At 53.2% G+C, this 12,300-nt stretch overlaps 1 protein-coding gene across 1 annotated transcript in view; it reads left to right on the top strand.

Moving 5' to 3' along the window:
- Window positions 1-12,300, top strand: part of LOC136715810 (cadherin-23) — a 104,236-nt gene that overhangs the window by 80,266 nt on the left and 11,670 nt on the right. The window contains exons 12-24 of the mRNA XM_066693188.1: window positions 989-1,053; window positions 2,068-2,305; window positions 4,340-4,445; window positions 4,991-5,118; window positions 6,004-6,076; window positions 7,133-7,249; window positions 7,901-8,013; window positions 8,206-8,313; window positions 9,384-9,573; window positions 10,101-10,246; window positions 10,509-10,728; window positions 11,208-11,360; window positions 11,639-11,752. Coding sequence (XP_066549285.1) covers window positions 989-1,053; window positions 2,068-2,305; window positions 4,340-4,445; window positions 4,991-5,118; window positions 6,004-6,076; window positions 7,133-7,249; window positions 7,901-8,013; window positions 8,206-8,313; window positions 9,384-9,573; window positions 10,101-10,246; window positions 10,509-10,728; window positions 11,208-11,360; window positions 11,639-11,752 — 1,771 coding nt within the window. The remainder of the gene's footprint in view (window positions 1-988; window positions 1,054-2,067; window positions 2,306-4,339; window positions 4,446-4,990; window positions 5,119-6,003; window positions 6,077-7,132; window positions 7,250-7,900; window positions 8,014-8,205; window positions 8,314-9,383; window positions 9,574-10,100; window positions 10,247-10,508; window positions 10,729-11,207; window positions 11,361-11,638; window positions 11,753-12,300) is intronic.

The following is a 12,300-nucleotide window of genomic DNA, read 5'->3' as shown; positions in this document are numbered from 1 at the left end:
CCGTGTGTGCTTTGTCTTTGGCTGTGGTGGAGGCGCGCCACGTGGTCCCCGCTGCGGCTCCGGAATATAAATATACATTAACACGTATAAAGAAACATAAACAGGGAGGGGAGCGCGGCTGAGGGGCGGTTGATTGGCGTCTCAGACATGCACCTCGCCTTACCGTGCCGTACTGTGCCGTAATGTGCCGTGCTGTGCTCCAGTGTTTGCTGTGCTGTGTTGTGCTGCTGGAGCCCAGGCTGTGTGATGGTATCAGGCCTCTGTGATTGGAGGTGTCAGCGCAACCCTCTATCCAGCTCATCGCCCAGCTTATGGAGCCGTCAATCACCCGCGGCTCGGGCCCGGCCGCGAAATTGGGCAGCGGTGTGATTGGCAGTATCTCGGCGGTGACATTGAGAGCAGCGGTGAGGGGAATGCGAATGGGCCGCGGACGGGTCGCACCGTACAGTCCTCTGCGGGAGCCGCTCGAGACACACAAGACTCCCGGCGGCAGGAAGTGGCCCTCCCTCGGTCAGCACGCAGCTCGAGCCGAGTCTTCTCTTTGCCTTCGCCGGGCCTCTTGTTGTCGGCTGATAACTTGATCCTGGTGCCTGTTGTGCCCAGAGGGGCTGCCAGGTGGCGCTGGGTCGGCCTTGTGGGTGACGCCTGTGCGAGTCACACGATCTGCAGCAGCTGGCACTGAGGGGGAACGGCAGCTGTGTGGGCAGCGCAGGCCCGGGCAGCGCTGTGCCAGCCGCGGCAGCCGGAACACAGACTGGCACCGCCGCCCTCACCACAGCCGGCCTGTTCCCGGCCTAACTGGAGCAGAACTTCTCCGCCACGAGGACACGGACACGGGCACCTGCCCCGGCACCAAATAAGCAAGAGGAGGCGCACAGAGAGGCAAACACATCTCAGGCAGAGAACGGCGCATATATTTAAGGGCAGATGTGATTGATTGACCGGTTTCTCTCTCTCTCTCTCTCTCTCTCTCTCTCTCTCTCTACAGGCTACAGACAGTGACTTCGGCACCTTCGGAAAGGTCCGCTATTTCTTCAGTGACGACCCTGACCAGTGAGTGCTGGGACCAGGGCCGGGCCACCACACAGGGGAGCGAGGGAAGAGAGTCAACAAGAAAGAGAGAAAGAATGAAAAAAGTGCTACATCCTCATTTGATTTGACAGTGCAGTCACAGTGTTACAGTACAGTGTTACAGCACAGTCACTGTGTTACAGTACAGTATTTCAGCGCAGTCACTGTGTAACAGTACAGGGTTACAGCACAGTCACTGTGTTACAGTATTACAGCGCAGTCACTGTGTTACAGTACAGTATTACAGCGCAGTCACTGTGTTACAGTATTACAGCGCAGTCACTGTGTTACAGTACAGTATTTCAGCGCAGTCACTGTGTAACAGTACAGGGTTACAGCACAGTCACTGTGTTACAGTATTACAGTGCAGTCACTGTGTTACAGTACAGTATTACAGCGCAGTCACTGTGTTACAGTATTACAGCGCAGTCACTGTGTAACAGTACAGGGTTACAGCACAGTCACTGTGTTACAGTATTACAGCGCAGTCACTGTGTTACAGTACAGTATTACAGCGCAGTCACTGTGTTACAGTATTACAGCGCAGTCACTGTGTTACAGTACAGTATTACAGCGCAGTCACTGTGTAACAGTACAGGGTTACAGCACAGTCACTGTGTTACAGTATTACAGCGCAGTCACTGTGTTACAGTACAGTATTACAGCGCAGTCACTGTGTAACAGTACAGGGTTACAGCACAGTCACTGTGTTACAGTATTACAGCGCAGTCACTGTGTTACAGTACAGGGTTACAGCACAGTCACTGTGTTACAGTATTACAGCGCAGTCACTGTGTTATAGTACAGTATTACAGCGCAGTCACTGTGTAACAGTACAGGGTTACAGCACAGTCACTGTGTTACAGTATTACAGCGCAGTCACTGTGTTATAGTACTGTCACTGTGTTACAGTGCACTATTAGAGTACAGGGCAGTGTTGCAGGGCAGTTGCTGAGCCGCCGGTCCAGTCCCCTCTCTCTGCCTGTCCTCTCTCAGGTTTTCTCTGGACCAGGACACAGGCTGGGTGTCGCTCAGCGCGCGGCTAGACTTCGAGCTGACGCGGCGCTACACCCTGACGGTGATTGCACGGGATGGGGGCGGCGAGGAGACCACGGGACGCGTGCGCATCAATGTCCTGGACGTCAACGACAACACGCCCAGCTTCCAGAAGGAGGCGTACCTGGGCTCCCTGCGGGAGAACGAGCCGGCCACACAGCAGGTGGTGCGAGTCAGGGTGAGTCACACACACACACAAACTCACACAGCAACACACACAGCTACACACACTCACACAGACTCACACACCTACACACACACACTTACACACACACACACACACACACACACACACAACTACAGCTACAGAGACTCACACAGCTACACACACACTCACACAGCTACACTCACGCAAACAAACACAGCTACGGAGACTCACACACCTACACACACACACTTACACACACACACTACTACAGCTACGGAGATTCACAGACTTACACACACACACTACTACAGCTACAGTGACTCACACACCTACACACACACACTTACACACACACACTACTACAGCTACAGAGACTCACACCTACACACACACACTACTACAGCTACAGAGACTCACACACATACACACACGCAACTACAGCTACAGAGACTCACACACCTACACACACACACTTACACACACACACTACTACAGCTATGGAGATTCACAGACTTACACACACACACTACTACAGCTACAGAGACTCACACACCTACACACACACACACACACACACACTTACACACACACACTACTACAGCTACGGAGATTCACAGACTTACACACACACACTACTTCAGCTACAGAGACTCACACACATACACACAAGCAACTACAGCTACAGAGACTCACACACCTACACACACACACACACACACTTACACACACACACTACTACAGCTACGGAGACTCACACACCTACACACACACGTACACACACACAAACAGACTCACACAGCTACACACACGCACAAACACAGCTACACACACACACACACACACACACAGACTCACACACCTACACACACACACACACACAGCTACACACACAGTTACACACGCACACAAACACAGCTACACACACACAGGGATGTGTGGGGGTTGCTGGGATCCCCCTCCACCCTCAGCCGCAGTTTACCCCGGTGCTGCGCTCCGCACTGCAGCTAATTTCAAGATGATTATTTCTGTAAAGGTTAAGAATAAATATAAATAATATTAATGAATGGTTCGGTGTTTATATTGATTGCAGCCATCCCAAAAAAGCAATTAGGGCCCTGGATTGGGTGTCCTTTTCCAGGGGGCTGAATGGTTCACTTGCTTTATTTCATTAAGCAAAGGTAACCTTAAACGGCCACATTATTAATATCAGCGGCGTGAGTAATGGCGGGCGGGCCTGGAAGTGTGTTGTCAGCACATTGCGCGGCAGCGTGGCACTTCTCAGAGGAAGAGATGAGGCCGGGGGGGGGGCGGAAGAGAGAGAAATCCTTCCTTCATCCCTCTCTGCCCGACGCTCATCGCTCTTCCCTCTCCTCCATTCCCGCGGCTCCCACACTCCCTCGCTCCCCAGTGCCACCTCTCCCCGCCGCGGCGCAGCATTTAGCAGGTCGGCTGCCCGGAGGAAGACAGGATTTAATGAAGCATCTGCCGAACTGTGACAGAGGCAACCTGGCTAAAGAGGGAGAGAGAGAGGTGGAGAACAGCAGCAACAGTGTCTCTCCTCCTCCCTCTGTTTCCACGGCTCTCTCTGCTGTTTATAAACCTGTGAAGCACATGAGCCCTTGTTGACAGTCAGAGGACCGTCATAAACAACTGCCTACTGATTTATTCCTTGTGTGTGTGTGTGTGAGAGAGAGAGTGAGTGTGTGTCTGTGTGTGTGTGTGAGGGAGACGGTGTGTGCGTGCCTGTGAGTGTCTGTGTGTGTGTGTGAGAGAGAGAGAATGAGAGAGAGACAGTTTGTGTGAGTGTGTGTGTGAGAGAGAGAGATGGTGTGTGTGTGTGTTTTTTGTTAATTAAACGTGTTGAAGAAAAACCTCTGTGTGTGACAACAATAAAAATAATTCCCAGTTTATTATCTGCTGAGCAGCGGAGAGCGGAGCTGATCGGGACGCACTCTTCCCAGTGTGACCGTCTCTCGTTCTCTCTCTCCCTCCTTGCCTTCCCTCTCTTCCTTCCCGATCGCCCTCTGCTGCCTTTCTCCCTCTCTCTTCGTCCCGGTCTCCCAGGCGACCGATGAAGACTCCCCCCCAAATAACATCATCACGTACTCCATCACCTCGGCCTCTGCCTTCCCCAACTTCTTCTCCATCACCGTCGTGGAGGGTTACGGAGGTCAGTGTCCGCCCCCGGCCGCCTCTCAGACCTGCGGCTCCCAGCATGCACTGCAGCACTTATATGCGCTTAATGAGATGCCTACAGACTTACTATTGCTGAGGTCTTTATCTCAGGGCTACAATAAAGTACTGCTGGTACTATTTATATATATATACAGAGAGAGAGAGAGATATTTAGGTATATTTATTATACATATAAAATCATTCATCATTCATACATGTGATCCACATTTGAAGCAGTAAGAGCTTATCTCTTTGTGTGTCTCTGCCTGTCTTTGTGTGTATGTCTCTATGTGTGTGTGTCTCTGTGTGTCTGTCTTCCTGTGTCTCTCTGTGTCTCTGTCTGTGTGTGTGTTTCTGTCTGTGTGTGTATCTGTCTCTGTCTGTCTGTGTGTGTGTCTCTGTCTCTCTGTGTGTCTCTGCCTGTCTGTGTGTGTATGTCTCTGTCTGTGTCTGCTTGTGTGTGTGTGTGTGTGTGTGTCTGTGTCTGTGTCTGTGTCTGTGTCTGTCTGTCTGTCTGTGTGTGCGTCTTTGTGTCCTCAGTGATCAGCGTGTTGCGGCCGCTGGACTACGAGCTCGTCCCAGGCGGGATCATCTACCTGACTGTCATGGCGAAGGACAACGGCACCCCCCCCCTCAACAGCACCGTGCCCGTCACCCTGGAGCTGTTCGTGAGTCTCAGCGCCGTCATCACACGCTCCGATTGTTTAATCAGCACGGCGTTTGCGTCAACGGCGACGTCACGAATATAGCTACCAGTGGGATCTGAAATTAAACAAACACGCGACTGCGATTCCTCAGAGCGTATTGGCAATGCACACCCACTCCAACTACTCACTGTTTATGGGGGAGAAATTATAGATTAACAATACAAAAGTGAAATATCATAATTAGAAAAGTCTCCACCGCCCTGAGGCAGTACTTGGTGGAGCAAATATTTGTCAGCAATAACAGGTGTGAGTCTGTTGGTCTCAGATTTGGCAATATTTCTTCTTTCCAAAACAGTTAAAGCCCTGTCCATTTCTTTGGGGAGTGTTGATGGACAGCAATCGTCAAGGCATGCCACATTTTTTACCGCGTTTTTGACCCCTAGCCACTCCAGTGTAGCTTTGGCTGTGTGCTTCGGGTCATCGTTACCCTGAAAGGTGAACAACCCTCACAGCTTCAGCTCTCTTGTGGAGCACACATTGACCAGTCTTGACCATCAAAGCCTGTAGCTCTTGCACAGTTGTCATTGTCCTCCTGGTCGCCTCTCTGATCCATCTCCTTCTAGCTCCGTCATCCAGTTTGGAGTCGCGGTCTGATCTAGGCAGCGTGGTGCCACACACTTTCCACACTTCTTAATAATCGTCTTGACCATGATCCGCAGGATATTCAAGGCCCGTGATATTTTTATCCCCTGATCTGTGCCTTTCAACTGCTTCGTCCCATCATCTTTTGAAAGCCCCTTGGTGCTCTTGAATCTGATGCCAGTACACTGTCCAGACGAGTCCTGTGTTTTGAAGTCAGTGTGTCCCGCCCCCCCCCCATGACCGCTCTGTGTTTTTCTTCCCCAGGATGAGAACGACAACCCCCCCACCTTCAGCCAGCCCTCCTACGTCATCACCGTCCCTGAGAACATCATGGCAGGTACCATGGAGAGTGCAGGGCAGTGTTGACAGGACAGAGCAGGGCAGTGTGGACAGGACAGTGCAGGGCAGTGTGGACAGGGCAGGGCAGTGTGGACAGGACAGTGCAGGGCAGTGTGGACAGGACAGTGCAGGGCAGTGTGGACAGGGCAGGGCAGTGTGGACAGGACAGTGCAGGGCAGTGTGGACAGGACAGTGCAGGGCAGTGTGGACAGGGCAGGGCAGTGTGGACAGGACAGGGCAGGGCAGTGTGGACAGGACAGTGCAGGGCAGTGTGGACAGGGCAGGGCAGTGTGGACAGGACAGTGCAGGGCAGTGTGGACAGGACAGTGCAGGGCAGTGTGGACAGTCCTGAGTCTGTACTTTGTTACTAAGAATACCATCTTCCCCACTCTCTGTGTCTTCATCTTCACTGCTCTTCTTCTATTTCTCTGTTGCTGTTTGTTTGTTTCATTCTATATGTATTGTATTTTACTCTTCTCTGAGAGTGGATCCACAGAGTTGACACAGTGCTGCAGTGTGCTGTTGTGGGTGGGTGGGTGGGTGGGTGGAAGCCAAGAGAGGGCTCTGGAAAGGCAATGCCAGGCCCAGCGTCCCTGCCCCTGTCCCTCTGTGCTGGGCTGTGCTGGGCTGTTTCATCAGTATGTATTCAGTATAGCGCCTTTAAAAAGAGCTGCCACAGAGATCAGCACAGAGGGAAGAACCGGAACCAGAAACTGAGAGAGACGCTGGGCAGGAGGAGAGGAGAGCAGCCACTCCCCCAGGTGGCACGGATAGATACAGGAGAGAATAAATCTCTGGGCTCTACGGCTTCAGGCCCGATGGTTCCCTCCCCTCTGCGCTGTGCTGTATCACGTCTGTCTCTCTTTCTGCCCACGCCAGTGCATATGAGACATCTCTGCTTTCTATCTCTAGACCGACCTCTCCTTCTCGCCCCCTCGTCTCTCAGTTTTTCACTCCTCTGTTCTCTTTCCTTTCCTTTCTGTCTTGATGTACTCTCAGATTGCACAGCCCTCATTCTCCTCTCCCTCTCTCCCTCTCTCCCTCTCTCTCTCAGGGGCAACGGTGCTGTACGTCAACGCCACAGACCTGGACGCATCTCGGGAGTTTGGCCAGGCCTCGCTCATCTACTCCCTGGAGGGCTCCACGCAGTTCCGCCTCAACGCCCGCTCAGGTGCGAGCAGCAGGGCTCCCCTCTCCTCTCTTTCATCTGGTCTCTCCTCCTCCCCTCCCCTCTCTCTTCCCTCTCTCCTCCTCTCCTCTCCTCTCCGGTTGTTAATTAGCACCTGGTTGCTGAGCAGTGAGCGTGCATCGCTCTGTGCAGCTGAACTGTGATCCCTTGTTTAACACCTTGTTAATACAGCACTAGTAACCTGCCCTGTGAATACAGCACTAATAACCTGCCCACAGTCTCTGCCCTGCAGCCCAGGGGTGTGTGTGTGTGTGTGTGTGTGTGTGTGTGTCTGTGTGTGTCTGTGTGTGTGTGTGTGTGTGTGTGTCTGTGTGTGTGTCTGTGTGTGTCTGTGTGTGTCTGTGTGTGTGTGTGTGTGTGTGTGTGTCTGTGTGTGTCTGTGTGTGTGTGTGTGTGTGTGTGTGTGAGTGTGTGTGTGTCTGTGTGTGTGTGTGTGTGTCTGTGTCTGTGTCTGCGTGTGTGTGTCTGTGTCTGTGTGTGTGTGTGTCTGTGTGTGTCTGTGTCTGTGTGTGTGTCTGTGTGTGTGTGTGTGTGTGTGTCTGCGCTCCGGTTTAAATCTAGTGCAGAGTGAACTGAGGTCAGGTGTGCTTCTGTGTAAAATAGCAGAGGCCAATGCGTGTGTGTGTGTTTCAGGGGAGATCACCACCACTGCTCTGTTGGACCGGGAGGCGAAGTCCGAGTACATCCTGATCGTCCGGGCCGTGGACGGGGGGGTGGGACCCACGCAGAAAATCGGCATCGCCACGGTAACCGCATCCTCACTCCCTAGAGCTCCGTGTGGGACCGTCACCCCCGGGGTCACAGCAACGGCCTGTGTCCCTCGCACTGCCAGAGCAGTGCCGTGTCTGGGGCTCCGTGTGGGGCGTGTGTTTCTGTGCATGCCTGTGTGTGAGTGAGTGTGAGTGAGTGTGTACTGAATGTGCTCTGTGTGTCCTCAGGTGAACATCACCCTGCTGGACATCAACGATAACGCCCCGGTGTGGAGGGACGAGCCGTACGAGGTGAACGTGGTGGAGATGAGCCCAGCCGGCACTGATGTCATCACGGTGAGACAGGCAGGCAGACAGACAGATGGGCAGACAGACAGGCGGACAGATGGGTAGACAGACAGACAGGCAGGCAGGCAGACAGACACACGGGCAGACAGACAGACAGGTGGGCAGACGGGCCATGGGAAGCAGCCCTGTGTGCCGCAATGTGTGAAGGGTTAATCCCTGTGTTAGTGCAGCACCTTCTTCCTAATGGAGTCACAATTGTCTATTAATTACCGAGGTGCAGGATGTAATTAATGCCGTCCGATTAGTAATTAAAATGTAGCCGCCAGCCACGTTCCTGCTTAATTACTGCCATGAGTGAGGAGTGCGGCCGGCAGAGTGAGAGTCCTGCGCTCGGAGGGAGAGAGAGAGAGAGAGAGAGAGAGAGAGAGAGAGAGAGAGAGAGAGAGAGAGAGAGAGGACCCTGCTGCCCTGCCCACTCCCTCTTGCTCGGCCCCTGGTGTCTTTGCCCTCGTCTCTTCCTCTCTCACTCCTCCTCACCCTCTCTCTTCTGTCTTCTCCCTTCCCCTCACTCCCCCCCTCTTTCCCCATCTCTCCTCTCTCTCCCTCCTCCAAAACACCCCCCCCCCTCTCTCTCTCTCCCCCCCTCCCCTTCTCAGTGCTGAGTGCTCAGTGCCCCAGTCTGCCGCCTCTCCTGGCTCTGTCAATATTTGGGCTGTACTGGACCGCCTGCCCCTGTCTCCTCCAGACACAGTCCACTATGGCCCTCCTGACCCTGCCTGTAAATAACTAATGTCCTCAAAAGCCTTCATTCACAGTGTTCCACTAACGAGCAATTAAGTAGCCCTGCGCCCAGACGTTCAATTGAAGAGCCCAATTAATATTTAAGCAGCTCTTTAAACCTTGTGGATTTCATTATAGGCTGCAACTGACACTGAAGATGGAATAAACACACACACACAAATACACACACGCAGACACACACACACACAATTAGAAACGCTCATACAGTGGCCAGCAGAGGGCAGTGTGGCTCTGGGTCCTCTCTGAATCACTGCCACATAACCTCTCTCCCTCTCCCTCTCTCCCTCTCCCTCCCTGTCCATCCCTCTCTCCTCCAGGTGCTGGCTGTGGACCCAGACAGCGGTTTGAACGGCAGTGTGCTCTACAGCATCAACCCCCCCAACCGCTTCTACACCATCAATGGCACCAGTGGCAAGATCCGCACCAGCGGCGCCGTCCTGGACCGCGAGAGCCCACGGCCCGGCGACACCGCGCTCATGACCACCATCGTTGTCTCCGCCACCGACCGTGAGTGCCCCTGTCCGTCTGTCTGTCTGTGAGTGTGAGTCCCCCTGTCTGTCCCTCTGTCTGTCTGTGAGTCTGTCTGTCCCTCTGTCTGTCTGTCCTTCTGTCTGTCCCTCTGTCTGTTGTCCTTCTGTCTGTCTGTTAGTGTGAGTCTGTCTGACTTTCTCTCTATCCCTCTGTCTGTCTGTGAGTCCGTCTGTCTGTGAGTGAGTCCTCCTGTATGTCTGTGAGTGTGAGTATGTCTGTCTTTCTCTCTATCCCTCTGTCTGTCTGTGAGTCTGTCTGTCCCTCTATCTGTGAGACTGTCTGCCGCTGTCTGTTTGTCCCTCTGTCTGTCCATTCCACTGACTGTGAGTCCCAGCATGCCTCTGTCCCTCCAGTTGTCTCTCTGTGTCTCTCTCTCTCTCTGTGTCTCTCGCTCTCTGTATCTCTCTGTCTCTCTGCCTGTCTGTCCGTCCGTGCAATGGCCTCCAGTGCCTGGGTAACTGACGCCTGTGTGTGTGTTTGTGGGTGTGTGCTGCCCCCTGCAGGAGGGACCCCACCTCTGCGCTCCTCCGTCAGCACCACAGTCCTGGTCAACCTGCTGGACCTGAACGACAACGACCCGCAGTTCGTCAACCTGCCGGGGGTGGCTGAGGTCCCCGAGGGGCTGCCCATCGGCTCCACCGTGTACCAGGTGAGAGGAGGCGGGCCCGGTGTGTGAGTGAGGGAGTGTGAGTGAGAGAGTGTGTGTGAGGGTGTGTGTGAGCTTGACTGTGTCCTGCTCACTCTAACCTCCTACTCCCTCCTCTCTCTTTTTTCTCCCTCATCCATCCCTTCCGCCTTTCCCCTCCCTCCCTCCTTCCTATCCCTCAATCATTCCTCTCTGCTCTGTGTCCTAATCTCTCTTCCCTTCCTGTCCCTGTACCACGTTGTTCCCCCTCTCTCTCCCCGCGCAGGTGTCGGTGGTGGATCCTGACGAGGGTGGGAACGGCCAGGTCGGCCTGTCTCTCCAGATGGGGATGCCGCGGCTGGACTTTGTCATCAACGGCTCGACGGGCGCGGTGGTCTCCACAGCGGTGCTGGACCGCGAGCGCACGGCCCAGTACATCCTGCGCCTGGTGGCCAGCGACTCGGGCCAGTTCCCCCACACCTCCACCAGCACCCTGACCATCACAGGTCTGTGTGTGAGTGAGTGTGTTAGTGTGAATCTGTGTGTGTATGTATCTGTGTCTGTGAGTCATTGTCTGTGTCTGTGGGTGAGTGTGTCTGTGTGAGTGTCTGATCATGTCTGTGTGTGTGTGTCTGTGGGTGAGCGCTTGTATCCATTACATATCAATCTTCTGTCTCCACCTAGTGGTCAAATACCATTAAACCATCAGCACACAAGACACACACCTGCTGTCCAGCGCCTGTCAGTGTGTTAGAGTGTTAGTGTGCTTGGTCACCAGTGCCTGTGTATGTGTGCGTGTGTCCCTGTCTGTGTGTATGAGTGTGTGAGTCTGTGTGTGTCTGGTCGGGTGTGTGAGTGCGTGTGTGTCTGTGTGTGTGTGTTTCTGATCGGGTATATGTGAGTGTGTATGTGAGTGTCTGTGTGAGTGTGTGTGAATGTGTGTCTGATCATGTCTGTGAGTGTGTGATGGATTCTGTCCCCGCAGTGCTGGATGTGAATGATGAGACACCCACCTTCTCCCCCGTGGTGTACACCGTGACTCTGCTGGAGAGCGTGGCACGCGACCAGACCGTCACCCGGCTCAACTGCAGCGACAACGACGCCGGGCTGAACGCCGAGCTCAGCTACTTCATCACAGGTCAGCACACCGACGCTACAACACACTGACGCCATAACACACCTCCTGGACACTGACTATTACACACTGATGCCATAACACACCTCCTGGACACTGACTATTACACACTGATGCCATAACACACCTCCTGGACACTGACTCCTGACTCCACAGCCTCTTGTCTCCATAGCAGCCTGACTCTATATCGCCCTGACTCTACAGCACACAGCTGACTCCTTTGGGAAAGGCGCTATATTGAGTAAGACTGCGGGTGCTGTTCTTGGTGTGTTTCTGCACAGGAGGGAACCAGGACGGCAAGTTCAGTGTGGGCTTCAGGGACGGCGTGGTGCGCACCGTGGTGGGCCTGGACAGAGAGACGCAAGCCTCCTACACCCTACTCATCGAGGCCATCGGTGAGACTCCGTCCCCTGATTGTGTCCCTTCCCCAGTCTGTCCCCTGAGTGTGTCCCTGTCTGTCCCTTGAGTGTGTCCCTTTGAGCGTGCTGTGTGTGTGCCTGGTGTTGTGTCCTCTCCCTCTCTGTCTGCACCTGCGTGTTATTATTATAATTATTTGTATTTCTTGGCAGACGCCCTTATCCAGGTGCAAAATAAGTGCAATACAAAGTGCAAGAATACAATTCAGTACAAGGCATCAAACATTACAAATTCAGATTTATATTATACAAAGCAATTCAAGATATAATACATTTAACCACTTCCAATTTACACAAGTGAATACAATGAGTGAGGTCATACATCCTGGAAAGTAAAAGCTAAGTGCTGTCAAGATGTTAGGTCACATTCAAGGGCTACGGGAAAGGGAGCAAGGCGGAAATCAATCAATAATACAAGTATTAGTAACGCAAGAAGCATGATAAAATGCTGTGAAGTGCTATCTAACAGGAATTAAAAGGACTAATAGTACTGTCTGAAAAGATGTGTCTTGAGTAAGCGCCGGAAG

The sequence above is a fragment of the Amia ocellicauda genome, chromosome 20, assembly GCF_036373705.1.
Source record: "Amia ocellicauda isolate fAmiCal2 chromosome 20, fAmiCal2.hap1, whole genome shotgun sequence".
Taxonomy (NCBI): Eukaryota; Metazoa; Chordata; class Actinopteri; order Amiiformes; family Amiidae; genus Amia; species Amia ocellicauda.
Note: the sequence above shows the minus strand (reverse complement) of the source record. Positions and strands in the feature narration are given on the sequence as shown.